Source organism: Rhopalosiphum padi, chromosome 4, assembly GCF_020882245.1.
Source record: "Rhopalosiphum padi isolate XX-2018 chromosome 4, ASM2088224v1, whole genome shotgun sequence".
In the NCBI taxonomy this organism is placed as follows: domain Eukaryota; kingdom Metazoa; phylum Arthropoda; class Insecta; order Hemiptera; family Aphididae; genus Rhopalosiphum; species Rhopalosiphum padi.
Genome location: NC_083600.1, coordinates 42281878 through 42304502, shown reverse-complemented (window position 1 = coordinate 42304502; position 22625 = coordinate 42281878). Strand labels below are relative to the sequence as shown.

At 25.9% G+C, this 22625-nt stretch overlaps 1 protein-coding gene across 4 annotated transcripts; it reads right to left on the bottom strand.

The window, feature by feature from the left end:
• Positions 1 to 994: 994 nt before the first annotated feature.
• On the bottom strand, positions 995 to 14353 carry LOC132929645 (farnesol dehydrogenase-like). 4 transcript variants are annotated; one of them, XM_060995148.1, is made up of 7 exons: positions 14213 to 14353; positions 13780 to 13969; positions 8884 to 9055; positions 8676 to 8802; positions 8326 to 8455; positions 2791 to 2943; positions 995 to 1193 (listed from the first exon to the last, which is right to left on the bottom strand). In XM_060995148.1, exons 2-7 carry the CDS (start codon positions 13909 to 13911, stop codon positions 1101 to 1103), a joined length of 807 nt encoding a protein of 268 aa, XP_060851131.1. In that variant the 5' UTR covers positions 13912 to 13969; positions 14213 to 14353; the 3' UTR covers positions 995 to 1100. The 4 variants fall into 4 exon arrangements, with proteins under 4 accessions (XP_060851131.1, XP_060851129.1, XP_060851127.1 ...); XM_060995146.1 differs by having other exon boundaries at positions 14085 to 14222; XM_060995144.1 differs by lacking the exon at positions 14213 to 14353 and adding an exon at positions 14044 to 14196.
• Positions 14354 to 22625: the final 8272 nt, after the last annotated feature.

Below are 22625 nucleotides of genomic sequence, written 5' to 3'. Positions count from 1 at the left end.
GTTTTTTATCGCAAACAGAATCAAATTATTTTGTTTTTCTGCTATTAATCGCTATTTGGCTTCACTTTCAAAATCGAAAAATTAATCAATCTCTCGCATCGCAAATCGACAATCGCAGCCGGTAGGACCGTACCATTAGTCATGATAAATAAGCGATAAAATTGCGTAGTTACGGTATACCTAGCTATGTACATAATATGTTATCTATATAACATATTATAGGTAACGTATAATATTATAATATATTACACTATTATACTATTATAGTAATATTATACGTACAGTGATTGCGATATAATTTTTAGATATTAAACAGAACGACGAATGAATTGATTTTCCAATGATGCGTGTTTTACTGTTTTATTCAAATTAAAATGTTTTTTGTGTCAGTCATCTCATCACACTTGTTTCACTGGAACAGTAAAAATGCTTAAATTATTTTTGAATGCTGGTTTTTTTTTGTTCAAATTGGATTCAGTTGAAAAGGTGACATTTTGGTATTTTGGTTGGGGTGGGTAAAATCCCCAAAACATTTAAAAATTAACAAGGAAAAACAGAAAAACAAATGAGTAAATAGAAATGTATTTTTTTAAAGCCATTGTTCTTTTAGCACTGAATGAATACAATTATTATTGTTTTTAACAATCTCAAATTCTTAAAATATAAGTATTTACTATAAATTTAGAGTATTAATTATTCAGTATTTAAGTCTGTTTTTAAAAAATATTTTTGAAAAATGTATACTAAATTTAACTTTTTCTATTCAAAAAATCCTAATATAATAATCATAATATCCTTTTAAATACTTATTATATATTAAATTGTGGTAAGATAACTTACACATATTATACACATATATAAATATAATAAATGAATAAATAAAAATAATTTTAGGATTTGCAATCTCTTTCATTAAAAAATAGTATTATTCCAAGTTCTAATACTTTAAATATCATTATTTCAATAAAATAATAATAAATTAAGTATGTTGATATATGATCAAATAATTATTGTACCTTATAATCGTTTAAATAAGTTAAATCACAAGTTGTATTCTTATTATTAACACGAATCAATTACACAAATATTTACATAATAAATTATAAGTTAAATATATTTTCTACAACTTGAGAGCTTGGTTGAAAATGAGTGTGTACTAGTGCTCCAGTAGGGATGACAGTCATTTCAGCAATCTAAAAACAGATACAATTGAAAAATCAAACATAATGTCATGGTAATATTTTCACTCGTGTGAGTATTATTTTTAAGAAAACGGAGGAAATGATTTATTTATAAATTCAGGAAGTAAAATTAACTGTTGATATTCGTTTCATAAAAATTAAGGTTGGACTTTGTTATTATTATTTTTTGTTTTTAAATAAGCAGTATCTGTAAATATTTGTTTTGTTTTTTAAAACTTTTTTCTCAAGAATTATATACATACAATTTCATGTTTATTAAATATACTTGATGTATTGAGGGCTTGACTCGAAATAAATGAACAATTATAAATAACGGTACTGTATATCGGTTTTAGTGTAACTCGTATATCAATATTCATGGGCGCATGTTGATAACAGTATAGATACTTCGCTTTGTATATTGTATACAAATCCTACTGAAGTGGCTATCTGCTTGCGATGGATTGAATATACTACTCGGTGTACTTAGGTTTAATTATAACAACTATTAACTTCATGAACTAATTGGTTTAGGTGTACCTACGCCCGCAAAAATGGACAATTTTAAAATACATTACTGGATACTATTGTTAAAATGTTAGTAGGTATATTACACTTATTATATCAGTTTATACTGCATGTAATAAACAAAAATAGAAAATTTTATTCAGCGCCACCTATCGGACGTGGTTCAACCCTTCCTTGTATCTCTAAGGACAATATCATAAAGTTTCGTCAAAATCAGTAGTCTATTTGTTGAGTCTATAAACCACAACTATACACGCACAAACATGAATATTGCCTTTTATATATTATAGAGAGAGGGATATTAAAACTTTTCTAATAAATATTCTAAAATACGTCTGTTTAAGAGTCTACGGTATCCCACATACGTAAATATTTGATGGAATATCCGGATTACATATACTGATATATACTTACGTATATGTAAGTGTATACACTAGAATTATATATGCGTTTGTAAGTAAACTGCGGGCGAATTTCGAGGTTGTAAAATTTGTGATCGGATTACATAATAAATACGAGTAGATATATGTTTATACATAGGATTAGAATTTTTAATCATATTTTATATACGTTTAATTAAATTCTTGTACATTATTGAGTTATTCTATGTATCGGTATTATTTCCGTTTAAATTTAATCATTTTATAATAAAATTTATTAATATATGAATTTTAAGTAATACTTAAAAAAACTGTTTAAAGTATGGAACTTTTTAAATGTGCTCTAACATTTTTCGCAAACTCCGGTCGTAATATAGTTTAACGATTATAACTGCAGGTAATTAATACATTTTATAAACAGTGCAAAAAAAAAAAAAATAATAACAATTGTCTATAGTTTTGATTACTGAGTATAAGTACTTTAATTGAGCTGAAATTCCTAATTTGATAAATTTTTGGCTTAAAAAATATATTTTATTACATAGTCATCGGATTTGAATAAACGACGATTCAGATACAATTGTTAAGATTGTTTTGAAAAACGCATGGGTAACTACTAAACTATATTATCTATGCCACATATCCGATAAATCAATAATACAAATTAGTATAGGTATAACTGTATAAGTATTTTTACGTACAAGAACATTTGGTGGCGTTGATAAAGATGTGATTACAGCATTTGCGATGTCTTCTTTATTGAGCATTTTGAAATCCACCGTAGATGATGTGTCTCTGATGATTTTGCCGACATCTGCTAACATTTCTGTAGCTACTGGTCCCGGACTAATACTCTAAATATTAAAGCAAATAAACATTATTATTATATGTTTACTCGATAAGAAATCGACAATTTATATGGAGTGGTATTTCATCAGTCTGTTAAGCGAGGTGAATGCACAACCATATACAAATAATATAATACAAGGACGATGTGTCCAAATAATCGTTGTATATTTTTGTTAAATATTCAAAATTCAATGTTCTGAGACTTGTAAATTAAATTCTTGTACGTAAGTCACTATTATTACATAGGTATTATATCGTGTAACATACTACCAAAAAGTGTATAATAATTAATAATAATTTATTACCTAATACCTACATTATAAATGTATATAAATTTTAGGGTATCAATATTTTTAGCTCAAAATAAGCTAATGGGTGCTAATTTATGCCTTTAGGGGTACTAAGCACTCCATGGAGCCCCCGCCTGTTCACCAATGGTTAAGCTTAGAATTTAATATATTGAAACGATATATTATGATGTAATAATAAGATAACGTAGATATGGTGGGTGGTGACAACTTAACAATGGACGGTTGACAATACATTTTAGTACAGCAATAAAAAAAGTCAAAATTTACAAAGTAAATTTTATTAAGAAATTGTAAATTAGATTACATTTTATAACAATTTGCTTAATCATATATACTATTACATATAGAAATAGTATAATATAAAATAAATAGTAAAGAAAAAAATATAATTTATAATTACGCCGAAATTTTTTTTCTCTATATTACCTACTCTATACTAATATTGTGTTTGCATATTTCGACATTTTAAATACACATTTTTCAGTTGTTCACTGTCTTTAATTTTATTAAAATTTTGCGGTGCAACTTCTTCCCTCCACACGTCACGTCTTATAATTTTTAAACCTAGTTTCTATAATGCAATTTTTCAAAATCTGGTTATTAGAATTTTTAAATTTACTTAGATTGTATTTTTAAATTCTTAAATTTTGTATACTACTTTAGAGGTGTTCTGTGGAAAAATGAATTTCTATTTTTAAATTTAAACGGCCCTTTCCTCTATTTCTACAATACATTTTTAGCAGATAGTTTTTCTGAAAATATTTACATATCAGTCAAAATTTGAACTAGTAATTTTTGAGTTATTTAACACAATTTTATATTTTTGTAAATATGTTTGTAAGGACTATTATCCTTAGAATAAACATTTTAATACCTGAGAAACTCAGATTTAACTGATTTGAATTTTGAATTAAGTACATTATTATAATCAAAAAAAATTATACACTAAATAATGTACAGTTAAAAAGGGGAAGGGAGGACCCTGGTTTGAAAAATGGATATTTGTATCGCGAGTCATTGTGAAATGTTAATCATGAGATTATGCGAGTATTGTATTGCATGAAACATACTATCGTTAATTATACGCGATTTCAAAGAAAATTCACGCTTCGGATAATTTGAACGCAATTGCATAGAATACTATACAGTTGCGTTTAAACAACTTTTGATCCTAAACCTATATAGCTATATTACACCGATTACTAACCATACCAATATATTCATCTCGACCTTGTGCTTAAATACAATAGTACTCTCAGTGGAGTAACGTAAACTTGGTGGTCCTATACTCCTATGCCTATATAGGAGGTGAAAACTCCCTTCAACACAGAAATTAAATTATTAAATAGTAATGCTAATAAAAGTCTGATGCTGGTAAGTAGTAATTAATAATAATAATAATAACAGTAATAATAATATGATTTTCCTACTTATAAAAAATGTATATATTTTTAAATATAAAATATAATGTATTCTTAAAAATCATAATTTAAAGTGATTAAATCTATATTTGGTAAAAAAAAAAAATTCCCGTAGGTTTTTCTCATTATCATAATAAAAGTATTGTAGCCACCAAATTAGAACGTACTTTGAAAACCCTGAGGCCAGAGCCACTGAGTATTCTTTTCAAATATTCTTAAAATACCTATTGTTTTTTTTTAACAAATGACACGATTTATCTATTTATCAACAATATACAAGGTGGATTCACCAAGCATGCCCATCTCCATTTTGTATTTAAAAATCTATTTTTCAAATTCTGATTCTTGGAATTTTTAAATATACTTCAAGACTATATTTTCAAATTCTTGAGATTATTTAAGCTACTAGGTACTTAAAGAGTGTATAGCGATGATACATACTCCTCAATTTCAAATGAGAACTACCCTTTTCAATGTAAATTATTTAGTGAAGACTGTTTTGAAAATATTGAAGTACCTAATTCAAAATTTGAACTAGTAATTTTTTAGTTGTTAAAATATTTATATTATAAATAATAGTCCTTAAAAATAGTTTTACTAAAATATAAAATATATATAATATCATATCAAGAATTAATTATATTTAAATCCTTTTGATAGATTAATATAAATTACTAAAATTTAAATTATATCCTCATAATATTTTCCTAACTTATTACGATTGATCTATTGTCCTTAGAACAAAAAAGTAAATAATTAAAAAATAACTACTTGTTGAATTTTTGATTTTGATACGTCAACATCTTCAATTAAAATAATTTACTGTTTAAAAAAGAAGTTGCCATTTAAACATAGAAGTTTGTATCTCCATATAGTACACATCATAGGTAGTTTACAAAAAATTAGTACAGGAAATTTCAAAAATTTGAAAATATGGTCTTAAAGTATGTTTGAAAATTCCAAAAACAGATTTCTAATAACTACATAATTTTAGAAGAAAAACAGGGGGTTATGTTTGGTTAAACACTCTACATACCACAGTATATACTTAATAAAATCTAGGTAGTGCTATTGCTGCCACCAAATCGTGTGGGTAACTATATAGTAACTACTAACAACTAAAAACAGTTGAAAATGTCCTTCCTTATATTTTTACACAGAATAATTTCAAAGTAAGGTTAGGTCCCTGAAGTTTTATCATCAAATAGTTTTACCATAATATTAAACAAAAACAAAATGCGTTATATACCAGGTATTTAAACACCCTCCTTTACTTTATATATAATATATATATATAAACATACAAAAAACACGAATTCATCTATAAGTACAAAATATTCTGGTGGAATGCTTTGAATGTTACGTTTTCATAAATAGTTATTAGTTTACCTGCCATAGAAGTTTTTGTGATACATATTATAAATTTTACAATTATAAATGTATTTCCGTCCCAAACTAAATCTATCGTTAACCTGCAAACATCAAGGAACACGAGCGACACCATAATAAGAACGCTATTCGCCTTATATAAGAACAAAATAAATACAACTCGCGATTCAAAATTCAATTATTTGATAAGATGTTGCGTTCAAAAATATATATAAACGGGACTTGGAGCGTGCTAACTCGATAACAATCGTTATAAGTACTTAATATATATTATATATTGTTTTGCTCGGAAAAGGGGAGGGATAATACACTAATACGCTCCATAGCAACTGCAAGCGCAAATATAATTATTGTAGTTACGCCATATCAAAAGCCTTGGAAGGCATCAAGTGTAATTTTTATAAAAATAATATATGTATATTGTATATATATAAGATATTTTAGTTTTATTGAGCTCATCCTTTAAAAATCCATAGCACAGTGGGTAAACATTTACAAATATTAACTAAAGTATACATATTAATATATTATTATTAATAATTATAATGTTTAATAACTATATACGTGTAGTCCTCAGTTTTTATCTCAAGGTGCAAAACCATTTGCGATAGTTGGGTTAAAAACTAATTATAACATTTTAATCAACATTTGATGACCACTCTAGAAAAAATTAATGTAACAACAAAGTTATCATATTACAGCATATACGTATACATATATAAATCCTTGAGAGATGAGCGTAATAAAAAAAATAATTTATAGGCAACTAATAAATATAGAACTACAACACACCCAATTTACTCAAGATTTAAGAATTTTGACTATTTTATGAATGCGAAAATTCAAAGAAATAAAATAGGTTGATTTCGACGTACTATTTCAACAACTTTACAGAAAAAAACAATAACGTATCGTAAATTAGCCTGATTTTCGCCTTTTTTATTTTTAAAAAGAAAATATTATCATGATTAACTTAAAATACTTAACGTCAGAAAAATACATTTTAAAATACTCATAGATTTATGAATATTTAGATACTTATCATAACTTATAAAATAATAAATTTTAAAAAGAAGTCCGATAATATGTGGCTTATGTATACAATTTTCATTAATATATTTTTTTTATTTTATTAATAAATAAAAAAAATATATTAAAATTTGACTAGGTAATTCAAAAGTTAATTCTGCCGTAAAGCATGTTATTACAATCTCAAGACAGTTATCAATCAGTTATCAACCAGTAAATAATATTAACAAAATACAAAATATAGGAAACCTAACCAACAAAACAAACGTTAAATAACGAAAACAGCAATTGAAAAATCGATTCCCAATATTATTGGTATAGGTAGAACAAGCTGGCTACCGTTAGAAAATAAAAAGTAAAAAAAAATTTTTTTTTAATTAAAATTAAACTTTCAACATACATATTTTAATTTTTAGCTATAAACTTATAATCAACTGTTGTAATCTAATGATTTGTTAATCCTTCGACTGTTTGAGAGGAAATTACAAATATAATTATGTTCCTATTATTTTGTACGTAGAACGTTTTTTTCTGCTTATCGGTTAAATATATAGCTATGTAGATAAATAGTTGCGAAGAAGACCTTTTAAAATATTTATTATTGCTAAGAAATATATAATTAAAAAATATCTCTAGATATAAAATTCTTGTACATTATCTTTTTTTTTTATTATTATGCACCTATTTTCATGTTTTTTATAAGTAAACGAATAAATAAAAAATAAATTTATTTGGTTTATAATATTAATACTAGATAAAAATATAAATATAAAACCTCTATAAATTAATATTTATACATAAATTATAGAATAGTAGGTTTGGTATAAATAAATAGCTATAGTAATTATTTACTAATAATATAATAAATGCAATGATGGTTTCGAAAAAAATTTAATCAACCCTACCGTGTTAGGAATAATAAAATAAATTACTTTAATAGAAATATCAAAAAACATCATGAAATATATTTATAGTGATGTATAGGATGACAGACCATCCCTGCTCAGCATCGTTTTTATTCGTGTAGGTACACTGATAAGCCACTGGATTCAAATTTAAGAATTTAACACATACATTGCAGTGACTCTTTTGAAATAGTGGTACTCACGTACCCACTTGTTTTCATTTTTATAAATAAAAAAATAATCGGTGCAACTAGTTAAACAGGAGTAATAATACGATTATCTTGTAATATGTTTTTTACTAATCGCATTATAAATATTGTATTGTACTATACCGAAACTTTTATTTTGGATCCCATTAATTGTAATTCGTGTCGAAGTCCATCGCAAAGTACAGTGACTGCATGCTTTGAAGCGTTATACATCTTGAATCCAAAATACGGAGTTAAACAATGACCAGCGATACTAAAATCAAATAAATACGTAAGTTCGTATAATTATAAATAAACGACTATTGTAGTTACTATTATTATTTGTACAAGTATTATAATACTTGTACATAAAGTCGTTTATGGAATAAATACATGGTTAAAATATATAGTACGCACTTAACTACAATAAAAGCTACTATCATGAAATGTAATTAAAGTAAAACACTTTCTGAACAATAATAATAAATAATTACCTATTTATTTGGATGATGTGGCCATCAATTTTATTTTTCGTCATCGATTTGTAAGCTTCTCTCGAACATACGCTCAATGCAAGAACATTGAGATTAATTGTGTCCTGCCAATCCTCCAGTTTCCCATCTGTATCACAAGAGCAATGTTTAATATTTAAAGACTTTTTAAATTTTCTAATTGTATTTCATATGGCAGGAGTGTACTCACTTAAAAGGCTCGATACTTTCGCCACTCCCGCATTGTTAATTAAAATACTCGGACCTCCTAGGGTCGAATCTACCCACGAAAAAATGTCTTTTACTGCTTGCTCGTTAGTGACATCGCATACTTTTGTATAAATAGTTCCGTAGTCTTTATCATTTACCGTTTCGGCTAATTCCTTGAGAAAACATCAAATATTGATATATATATATCCGAATATACTGTATTATAGTACTCAATACACATTTAATATAATGATATACATGTTAATACGTTATTATATATTAATAATGTAAGCTATTACGACGTTTGAAAATATTTAATATTAAGATATTACTGCTTATCTCTTATTTATTATTTATTTTTACTCGCTCTGTGTCAACCCCTGATTACGTCTCTAAAGACACTGGCATTTCGAAATCACATTAATTAATTCATTCATCTCTTAAGAGTTCTAAATCAACGGACAGCCTCCCTAGTCGTGTATTATCATTGAGTTTTTTTTTGTGCGTGCATGCGTGTTTTATACTCATTGTGCTGACAATAAAGCACTGTCGTCGTACATTCTAAATTTTAAAAATAGATTCCTTTAAAAATAATTTAATATTTGTATTTTATTTAGTTGCTATAATAAGTCTATATTATTCATAAATACATAGAATATTGTATAATACCTATAATACATACGTTTAAGAAAAATATCCATTGGAAAAATAATTGAAAATTTAAGTGTGCAATACATTAAATTAGTCCCATTATAGCTGAGGCTCGAGTGTCGTATATCATACAAATCCCAACAGTGATTCATACTAATCATAAGTACTGTTTAAAGAGTAATTATATTTTAGATAGTTGTTAATTTAAAAAAAAATAAAATGTTAATGCTGTTTTATTATCTACAGATCATCAATCAACAATTAAAATATTGTACTGTGTAAATCGTACATTGTATTATTCGTATATCCACGATGTGAAGTTATTGATTTAGTTGATATTTCTATTTCTACATAACATAGCAAAAAGCAAACATTAAAAATGTAATTTAAGTTACAATCTCAAAAATTGAAAGTGCAAGACCATACAGTAATATAATTTTGCTGCACCATTGCGCTCTAAGTGTTTTTCAATATGACTTGTTACTTTGATAAATTTCTCCAACATATAGCCAACTCGCATGATTACCGTTCATTGGACAATTGATTAATGTTTAGAATTCTATTTCTATTTTTCGTTTTAAATCAATTTAAGTATATATATATATATTGAAATAGATAATGAAGTACCATCGTATCGGTGTATCTTTGTAAAAGGACGAAAAGTATTCGCAAAAAAAAATGTTGAGTGGATTTTTAACTATAATATTCTTTCCGAGTAATCGAGTAATACAAACTTCTTAATAGGCATAACAACTTTTTAATATTGCTTCAGTTAAATTTTAACGAATATTCCTGTGAGTAAAACAATAATTTTATTTTTACGTCACGTCATCATTTTTTCTATTTATAATAGTGCAATTGCATAACGCCACGTATTTTTAGGTTGGTTCTTACGTAAATGTATAATAGACAACATTATCGTAATTTCTCGTGATACCGACACACACCACGTGGTATTGCTAAAATTAAGATAAACAATATTCATTATCAAATAATAAATATTGATTATAAAAATATAATATACCTACAGTTTAGACTTAATCACCATATTCCTAATAACTTGCAGCAGATACGTTCATGCTTCGAGTACAATTAATAGTAGTTGTAGTTGTTAACACATTGTTTTTGTGGTCATTATTATTTTGTACAGTAAATAAAGCGCGCTGAAAACCATTCTACTGATGAATTACCTATTGGCTATCACACATTCACACTCGTATAAGACGGTATAAAGCGAATTTTAAAGACCACCCGTTAATCAACATCTATTATCAACAATATTAAAGTCGGGTTTTTTTGTTATTATTAATTTACTAATATAAATTACTGTCCTACAAAATCGAAACAATTTTCAAAGTCTATCATTTCAATGACTAGCCATTAAATGTTTCCGATACTTAAAAATTTAAATCACAGTAAGGAATCACGATATACAAAATTCTTATTTAATATTTCAACTTCTTAATAAGTATTATTTTATTATTTACAATAAATTCCTTCCGTTATTATTTATCTGTATCCTAATACCTATAATCTCTCCACTCCACTATCGTCGGTAAAATTTAAATTCCATTATCCTATTACTTTATTCCCTTAGTCATCCGCTTAACTCAATTGTATATAATTTTTTTTAAATCTTGATAATGAGTTTTATATTTTATTATTGTTTATGATAGGTATTCTTATTGTTATGTATAATTTCCAATAGAATATGAAATAATTAATAAAAATAAAAACTATTAGAAAATGTATAAATTAAATACACCGAATAGTTATCAATATTTAATATAATATTGATGTCGGTTAAAGTGCAAGTCATCTTACTAAATTGAATCTGTCATCCCAATACCACGCCACTCACTATTCAAGCAACATAAAAAAAAAAAAATAAAGAATAGTAAAATACTAAAATGTGACTCTCGTTTAGACATTGTTGACATTTCTCTGAGCTAAAAAGTTGAACCATCGAATTCATTATAATATCACAGAATCGATATTCTAAATGCATATTTGCATGTTGCCTACACTTAATAGAATACCTGAAATGCTTCAATACAGCAAGCATTATAGGTAAATCTATTTATCGATTTGATTTAAATGCATTGGCTTCTAGAAGGTTCCTCAACGATATAGAGCTTTTATAAATAAGTTAATAATGATAAATTATCCTGTCCAAAGTTTTAACTTTAAAAATCAAGTATTCAATGTAAGAAATAAGAATCCTTTTCAAGTACAACAACATTCAACAAATATAATTAATTTTAGTACGTATACTGCCTTTTAGATTCCTGTAATAATATAATAAACCAAATTATGGTTTTAGTTTTTGAGAGGAGCGATGAATGTATTTTTAGCGTTTTTTCTCGAAGTTCAAATTTGGATAATAAAGGTTAACGATTTTAGTTATTTCGTTATAATTTAAAAAATAGTTTTTGTGGGGATTTTAATATTTTACAATTATTTTTTTTTTTTATGTGTTACAATGAAATCCAAAGGTTTTGATTAGTTAAAATTAGAATTAACCGTAGGTTTAATAAGTCAGTGAAATCTAATTTTAAGTGAAATGCATGTATTCGCATTCATAAGGTACCTAATAAAAATAATAATTTTGCAGCCTTTTTTAATATCCACGACATCTTCTGTGTCGTTTTGTTACGGCATGCAGTTGTCTTCGTTATAGCCATTGTTGAAGTTCACCGGTTTAATACCGGTCATAAATTGTTGCCGTGTATTGTACTTTGATTTCATATTGAACACTGAGAGACAAATAAGTAACCGAGATGGTATTTTAAGAAGCCTATGAAATCGACGGAAGGAAAAAAGGACAATCATTATAATGCCTTGCCAAAATCCTGTGGAACAAATCGCTTTTTATGTAGGAAAAATAGATTACAATGCAATTATACATAAATGCTACGACAGTTTGTCCTTTCGAAATAAATAGTTTAATAAATGCCTATAGGCTATATTAACATCTTAATATGTACTTATTTCTATTTTTCCCTAGTTAAAAGTAGTTATCAATATAACAATTACGGATTTTCACTAGATGATTCTAGTTTTTATTAATATATTTCAGAGACTAGTTCTAACTAAACAAAAGTAATTTAAAACTAGTTTTAACGGTGAAGGTCTTAGACAGAGCCGTGTCTAACGGGGAGCAAAAGGGTCAACTGCCTTCGGCGTCATAATTTTCATACTTTAAGAACGACGTCAACATATTTTTAGTACTAATAACCTATTATTTAGAAAATGTATTTAACTCTTAATCAGTCGCTGGTCTTAAACCTTAGTTATTTTTAGTTTTGACTATAGTCAAAACCAGAAGTAACCAAAAGGATTAGTATAAATTATAGTTTTGGCGGATTTCGGGTTTTAACTATAACATATACATAATATATTAATATCGAAATGACATTTTTAAAACATTTAGATCAATTATTTTGCTATTGCCTGTTTCTACAAAACAGGCAATATGTGAACCTATTCACACCATATTCTACAGTAAATATCTATATCTATAATTGACTTAAATGTTATGATGATATAATATAAATATTATATACTATTTGCAATAATACTTATAACGGTTACGTAAAACATATACTTATTGTTTACGACGTTGATATTTAACACGTTTGTAATACGCAATACTCAAAAATTATGTATAGTTACTTTTCATTATGTTTAATGTTTATAGTAAACAGTTTATGCTTTTCGCCTTCGGATGCAAATTATGATATATTAATTACATATTAATATAAACTACCAAACTCCATCCTAAAATAAAATGCCATAAGGCGTAATCCAAATTACTAATTCTAAAATGCAGCTAACCTATGTGAATATAAAGGCTTATTTGTGATAGGTACTTTACTCTACAAAAATAATTTAGACAATATTTGAACGATTAAAACATTGTTAATTGTCGAAAAACGCACAGTTGCTTTATTTGGGAGAAATATTCACTTTGTAGAATAACTATAGGCGCCAATGTACGGCACTTCTACACAGTCCGTAAATAATGTTTACAAATGTTTGTGAATCGTAAAAATTAATTTATAATATTATGGTATAATAATGATACGAAAAAATAAATAAAAAGAATATCATCGATTTTTTCTTTCGAATCGTCAAATCGTTTTCCCGCAGTTCTGCGCACGAGCACGTTCAGCTATTATCCTAGGTAGTTATATCAGATGATGTGCCCTATAAGAAACTACGTGGCCGATACTCGATAGCTTACCTTGAGTAAGTTTTCCCTCCTGGCAAGCGCCACGACGTGCACGCCGCTCTTTGCCAATTTAACCGCGATCGCCGCCCCGATGCCAGCACTAGCGCCAGTAACTATCGCCACCTTGCCTCTCCACCGTTCCATCGCGTTTCTTTTTATTGAAGTTCAAATATTATGACAGTGTGCAGTTGAATGATTTTTCCTGGAAAAAAAACATTCATAAATAAATAAATGACCAACAGGCAATATAATTATACATTAAATATAACCGCGGACCTCGCGGTGCATATAATAAATTATTTTAATGTTTATTTCACCGTTCGCAGATGCTCCGTTTTAATACTCCGTTGAAATCGTCGTGCGTCGCGTTACACCTTACACGTTATTATGCCTATTACGTACCAATATTAGGTATCATATGTTATATTATATTATTATCATATACCGTTCATCGCGACGACCACCGTCGACGAAAAATCTCCGCTTGGCGCGCTACCCAGTCACATGATATTCTCGCCAGTCGCCGGTAATACATCAGGCGCACGTGTGTAACTACAACGACGTTGTGTTTGTATAGTGTTCACTGATTAATAAATAACAATCATATAATGTTATGTAAAGTTACTGTCTCACTGTGGTCTGTGATGTATTATTATGATTATTATGATAATATACAGTTTAGTATATTATACTAACAGCGTGGGCACTGTGTAGAACTAGTGCAGTGGTTGAACAATGAGTAAAACCGGGAAGGGGGAATATATTATACGGCCGGAGTCAATAGAACGTGAGAAACATTCTGTTTTCCAATTTTCTGGTATTTTTTTTTTTAATCTCATCATTGTTAAAACGAATAAATTTCATTCTATTGTCTTGAAAATCTGGTTACCTGTTCTATATACAGTTAATAAATATAGGTATTATATTTTTTATGTATAGTCATTTATGAACAATTTTTTTTTTTAACCGTGATAATATTTTGAAAATCCCAGCCTAACCTAACCCAACCTATAGACTGTTTAGCTTATTAATAGTGAAATATCTAACACGTTAATTTTTTTGATATTTTAAATATAATAAATTATTGGAGTACATACCTTATAATTTGCAAACACTTTAATTTAAAAGAGTATATTGTTTTATATATACGTATTTCAAGTGGTTGAGAATTAACTGACAAGATAATATATGCATAGTCTTATCTTTGTCTTTTATGACTACATTATAGTCTTTAGTACTCATTACCTAACTATTCCTTAGTGTTCCGAAATAATCTTCTTAATTACAGTGATATAGGCAGTCACTCGACAACTATAATTTTTTAAGTTTTTGCTTTTTTAAATGATAAAAATATAACATAAATTTTAAATTTTATATTCTGAAGCAGAATATTACTCAGAGTAGTTCGATATTTAACATTGAATTATTGAACGAATAAATTAATTTGATGAGCTGAATGTAGACTAACATTTTGTCGTATACCCCAGTACCTATACACTTTTCAACTCCTCAAATCCTATTAAATATTTATAAATTAAAACTTATAAACTATAAAGGCAAGAACTATTACTCCAAAATTAAATATTTAATTTATGTATCAAAGTACAATGAAATATAATTTGCTTTTCATAATAAGGAATCAAAAATATATGTTGTCATTAAAAATATTAAAAACTTGTGTATTTCGTTATTAAAAATGTATAGGTATTGATAATGTATACAATATACATTGTACCTATATGAGGAATAAATATGAAAAAATAAAAATAAAATACTTTGAATGGACATGGAGATGGTCAAACTTTTTAGTAACCAAGGTAAAAAATTAATATTTTAATAACAATATTTCAATTTTAACTAAAAACAAACAAAAAACTATTGAAAAATATCCCAAATATAAACTATATCCAATTACACTATATGGTAAAAACTTTCCTCAAAGTTGATGATCGAAGCTTTTTTTCCACTATAAAAAGTGTTAAAAATTAAAACACATAATTTTGTACAATAAATTTAATTGATCTATTATTTTCATTTATTTCATATGAACATAAGTTCATTATAGCTACGAAATTACAAAAATAATAATTATTTATTCATAATGCAATACTTTATTTAATGTGTTTAAATAATACATAAATTAACGCTCTAATTCATACTTTTACTTATTGTATATTGTATAATGCATTATTAAATATAGCCAAAATTGATTGAATAACAACAATTATTATTTCTGCAATTTATTACCACGGATATAATAGAGTAACAAACACATATAGTCTGTAATAAAGCAAACTATATATAATTATTACTGAACTTATATCAAAATGATTTTCTGATATTTTGTAAAAAAAAAAAATCATTTAAACACATAGTTATCGAATTCTGCTTTACTCGGCGGAAGTGCAGTAATTCAAAAAAATCAAATTTTTTACAAATATGTTAATATATACCATTGATAAAAAAGCAATGGCAAAATGAGCTGTCTAGAAAAGTGGAAGGAGACATAAATTGTAGTTTTTTAAAAATGGTCTGAGTTTTTTGTATAGATTTTTTCTTGTGATTGAACTGTCTTAACATCGATATTAAAATAATTGTATTTTGTATACACGAGAATGTTGCGAATCTTTAATGCATATACCTACATATTAATTATTATTAATAAGTTAAATAGTTATGTACAATGTAATAAAATACAAGTACATGTATACTATTTTGTATTGTCTTATTAATCTGTGGTTGAAATTGCATTTCAATAACCTCTTAAAAGGATTTTTAACACACATGTATATTATATCCATCTAACTAATACAAAACATATAATATTAAATTTTACTGTGTTCTTTTTAATATTATAATGATTTGTTTTAGTCCATATTTAAAAAAAATTGGCAATTATTAAAAAAAGTATTTTTGATCCGTCAAAGGAACAACCATAGAGCCATTTTTGTTACAAAACATATATTGAAATGGAAGATTGAAACATTTTAACTGCTCTTAAAGTTGGTAAAACCAATACGCCTATCATGCCATTTAGAGTCAAATAACAGAATAAAAAGGATTAAACTGGATGTAAAATTTGTTATATTATGTGTTCGTAAGATGACAATTTACAGGTATCCTTTTAAAACATATCTATAAAAATAAAAAATAATAAGCAATTAAAAACTAATCGTATAATATGCAAAAGCTGAGTTTTATCTTTAGTTTTCGTCCCCTCCTCGCCTTCACAACAATCCACCTATCGTAGAGCCCCTGTATGTAGTAAAAGAGTATAACATCCGATTTCTAAGAAATAATACAATTGGTTTAATATAAATAGTTAATTAGATTTGAGTATAAATTCCCGTTTTTATTTTCAAAATTATACTAATTATTATATCCCACTTGCTATTAAAAACCACACTCGAAATTGAAGATCCAAGTGTTATTTCTACTTTGCATCCAAATATCACACACAAAAATAACATAATTGTCAATTCATCGCTCTGCTAAGAATAAAAATAATTCAGAATATCCCCAGATTACTGTACAGTACAGTAGTGCACTTCTTTGTAGCAGAGCAAAATTATCATTTATTATTAAACAATAAAAATAAAAATTATGGAAAATGATTTTCACTATTAACTTAAATACTTAATAATATACCTCATTGGTTATTATAGATGTCATCATTCAGCTATAATAATTATGCCAGTATATAGAACATACTTGATAAAATATTTCCAAGTTAATAATTCTCGTCTTTATATATTGTAATTTTTACTGGTGTGCATTATTTATTCTCACTGTTAATAAAATCAATGTTTACATTTCATATCGAATTTCATCCCATTACAGCTGTACAGGGCGAATATTATAAAATCTTTCTAAAAAAAACATATATATATATAAAAAGTTATGCAGAGTAAATCACAAATATTTTAATACATCTTATATAAAGAAAAAGAAGTACGGCTGGATTACAATTCACAATATATACTAAAAATATTATGATATTACGTTTAAATCGTTTTTTTGTATTTCTTAGAAATGCAATATGCATAATATAAACCATTTAAAATGAAAATTATATTTTATTGTAGCCATGTTTAAATTCCCTATAATTTATGTGCCTACCTATAGTTGTTAATGCTAATACCATTATTAGGTCTCGTTTCCCTTAATAGTTATTAATTATTATATGATTAAGGTCAAATAAATAAACTACAATGCTTTAAAACAATAAAAAGTTACCATGGACATGCTGATTGCAGTTGCTTGTTATTACCTATACTCTATAGTCAATTGCAGCCATACTGTATTTTATATATATTATAAATTACTTTAGAAAATATATCTAACCTCTTTACGGACTTTATGGAAATATGTTAACTATTAAATATAATGTATTATACACATTGGAAACAACTGTCTAATGCGGAATAGCATAGAACCGACCAAAAATTCCGCTTTAAGCCGTTTTTCGATTTATTGAATATAACGGAAAAATTCCGGAATATTAATTCGATTCTAAATTGTATTTTTTATATCACAAAATTAGTATATAACATTTATGATTTGTATTTTTGAGTTACTAATTGTATTATACATAATATTTGTAATACATATGAAGGTAAATACATTTAAAAATTTAGCTTTTCCAAAAATCATGAAGATTTTTTTGTTTTGTCACTATTGCTGCTATTTTTCCTTCTGTATGTTGTCCGATTGATGAAACCATTTAAAGAAGATTATATTATTGATCAATAACAAACTGATGTAGATTTTTCATCTCAATTGATGCGTCTTTGTATGTTTTTATCAATATGAATTTTTCATGCATACCTCCTCTTTGTCTTCGTCTTCATCGACTTTAGATTAATGATTTTAAAAATAATTTTGTAAATGTTTATCTTTGCTTAATATTAATATGTATAGTAATTTTATCTTTATTATCGTTTTACGATATACCTATGTACTCACATCAATAATATTTAAATAACATTATTTTTGTTACACGTGCGTGTCAGATTTCCGGTATATGCAAGATTTTACTTTCATGGCACTTACAAAATAATTCCATTTCCGTGTTAGGAAAGTTCCATTTTATTAAGGTTCAATATACTATAGGAATATGCCGTAACCAAAGAAATATTCTGAATTTGATAGTTTTCTGTTTTATTGAGGGCTGAACGTTTGGTCACATTGACCCAAAAGCCAACACGTTTGGGCACATAAAATAAAAGGTATTTTCGTTTTTACCTGGTAAATCAGAAAACGTTTAGGTACACTTTATAAACATGTGATCTACAATAGTGGTATAGTCTGAGTATAATATTCATAGTCATATACTTTATCTCCAAACCAATTAATATCAATTACTTATATTATTTTGATTATATTATGATTATTATCGTAGTATACGCGACTACGAATTTATACGTAGGTAAAACATGCTGTACTAGTTATCGACTATAATCTTTATTACTTCTGCTTCAATATAATATTATATATATCTTGGCGAATTTCTTTATTCACTCACTGTGACTGCGTGTCAGATGTGTCTTCAATTTCATACTGAACGGTCATGGATAATCGTATTACTAGTGTTTGAAACCCATCGTGGTAAAAAGTGTGTGATTATATTGATCGTTTTAAATTTAGCGAATTTAGAGTAAATAAGGACATCATCATTTTTCATTGTACTCGTACTAATCGTAAGTGTGACATATAACAGCAAAAGTTCCTTAAAATTAAAAATTTGTTATTTCGATTAATGGAGACAGCCATATTAATCACGAAGCTCTTCAAGAAGAAACCCTTACAAAACAAAAAGTAATGTCAGTATTAAAAAGGAAGGCAACTACAGATTTAAATGCGAAACCAAATAAACTCATAAGACCTCCTCGCCGTGTCTCCTGGGTAACGCTAATAGGCTCTAAAAAATAAAAATCTTAAGTTAAAAAGTAAAAAGAAGTGTACCTAAATGTGATGGTATTATTTTAAAAATATTATGTACCCAAATGTTGTATTGAATTTTTGGGTCGGAAAAAAGTGTACCTAAACGTGTGTTCCCAATCGTTCTCCAAAATCCCAAGCAAAAATATTATTTTGTGTCCAAACGTGTTACGGCCGTTTTATTCATGGTCCGCATTAGACAATTTTCACTGTACTAGGTATTGCCTACTTTAATAATTTATTATGTGAGATCTTGCATTCATTTTTTTAACCGTTCATATATATTTATATTACAAGTATAAAATAGATAACAAAAATAAAATTAACTACGTTAAATACTTTGATTATAAAATTTTGTTTTATATTTAGTTGAAATACAATACATATGTATTATGTATACTACATAGTGTATATTATAATACTCGTATATACCATTTAAAATGAAAATTAAATTTTATTGTAGCCCTATGTATAATTACTCTGTAATATATGACATATGTATGCAAAATATAATTTTAATAAGTTGTATAAATTTTAAATTACTTGATTGTGCAAAATATCAAATACATAACATGACATAAACATTTGTATAACACAAAAAGGAATTCCAAACAAATTCTGCATCGATGTCACTGTCATAGATTCCGTAAATTCTCCTTCAATAAAACTCTAAAAATATTATTAAATAAATTAAAAATATGAGATTATTTATCTTAATTCTATACAAGCGGTGATTCACCAAACATTCTTATCCCAAGTTTTTCGTAGAATAATGTATCTATTCAAATTCTGATTATTGGAATTTTTAAATGTAATCAAATTATTATATAAATATTTTAAAATAATTGTGACTGCTTTTACTACTTAAGCCACTTAAGGATTGTTCTATGGCGATACAAACTTCTATTTTTTAAATAAGAACATAGTTACAGTGAATAATTTAATGTCTATATTTTTTTAAATTTCGTTATACCAGAAGTTTTTCAATTATTAAATTATGGTTTATAATATGACAAATAATACTCCTTAAAAATGGTTTAACAAAAATGTAAAATATATCTGGCTCCAGGTCAAATATTTATTATACTTGTACTATTTTTATAAAATATAAATATTAATAAATTAATATAAATTACAACAGTTTTCATCATTATCCGCTAAATAATTATCTGCTGGTTGTCATTTTTAATAACAGACGTTTATATCTCCAAATTCCTTTAAGTAGTACAAAAAATACTCAAGAATTTAAAATATATTTAAAAATATCAACAATCTAATTTCGAATAATTGCATTATTATAGAAGAAAAATGGGATGAACGTGCTTGGTGAATCGCTAATCGCCCTGCATAGTGATATACATAAAATCATGATCATCTGAAAACTAGCTACACAAACAAAATGTTTGATAAAACTTAATAAAATAAATAAATAAACGATAAATGTTTTTTTTTAATTTAAATAATGAAATGCTTAAGTTCTCCATTGATCACTATTTTTATTATTTTATTTTTATATTTGTATTTACCTTTAGAAAAATGAGCCAAAATATAATGATCGAATACGACAAAACAAATATTTCCAATAGCATTATCAGTTGGAATATTAACAAAAATTCATCATATATTCTATTTAAAAAATAATTTATTATTATTATTATTAAAAAAAAAATGATGTTATAAACAAAACAAGTATAAAAAATCGTTTTTTATTAACACAAAAACTTTTTAAAAATCTTTAAAATTCATGTTTAATATTTATATCATATGAATAATTATACTTTTATATTTAGATATCAAAATCCGTAAAAATTACTTCAGAAATCTTAAGTGGTTTATTATAATTGTTTTTAAGTTATTGTATACAGCTATTTTATTTATATCTTTATTAGATAACTTAATCATGATATCAATACTATCTGCACAAAATTAATATATTATAATAATATAATAACTTACCTATACATTATAAGTACCTTATATACCTTTTAATCAACAATATTAGTATGGACTATAGATGGTAATTTTTATGTACTAGGTAGGTAATCAAAAAAATTTTATTGAGCAAAAAACTCTAAAAAATGAATACAAAATTCTTCATAAGTTTTTAAAATAATTTATTAAATGCTAACTATTTCTGGGCCTTTATATTTTTAGTATTATAGGTACAAATTGGTTAATTTTTGTATAATTGAAATATAAAGGTTTTCCCAATTTTTTTTTTAAATATACTAATTGCTGTATTTTAGTAATTTAATTTACTATTTACTATTTTTATGTTTGAAAACGTAAATTTAAAAACGTGATAGCGCTCATGCAAAAACAGACTTACAAAAAGAAAACAAGTAAATATTATTTTTAATAAGCTCATTTTATACTGTGTATTCAGTATTGTAATAAATAATTAGTTTGAAATATTTATTAATGCTTACTAAATTAAAATTGAAAAATTTTATATTATTACAATATCACAGATAATGTATTATTATTGTTTATTTTCAATATATTTAAATGTTTGTGATGTATTTATTGTAATGTATTATACAAAAATAAAACTTTAGGTAAGTAATTTATTAGTTTTATCTTTATAAATATCTAAAGCTTATATGAGTGGAACAGTAAAACAATCGGTAAGAAATCGGAATAGTAGACCGAATTTTTGCGGAGTAGGTAGGTGTGTACTATATCCACACCACTCATTTAAACTTAAAATATGTATTAAATTATAACTTATAAATTACTCGTCAAAAGTTCAATTCTTATACTTCGAAATATTTCTTAAAATATTCTGCTTTAGAATAAAGAATTAAAAATATATGTTATCACTAAAATATTTAAAAATAAATTAAAAATTGATAAGTAATAAAAAAAATAAGTAAAAAACAAAATTATTTAAAAATATATATTTTCTCTGATTATAC

Coding starts and splice junctions, on each gene's coding strand:
- LOC132929645 (XM_060995148.1), bottom strand. CDS start 13,911: ATGGAACGGTGGAGAGGCAAGGTGGCGATAGTTACTGGCGCTAGTGCT. Junction 9,056..13,779: donor GGAGGGAAAACTTACTCAAG/GTAAGCTATCGA, acceptor TGTTTTCTCAAG/GAATTAGCCGAAACGGTAAA. Junction 8,803..8,883: donor GAAAGTATCGAGCCTTTTAA/GTGAGTACACTC, acceptor CTTGTGATACAG/ATGGGAAACTGGAGGATTGG.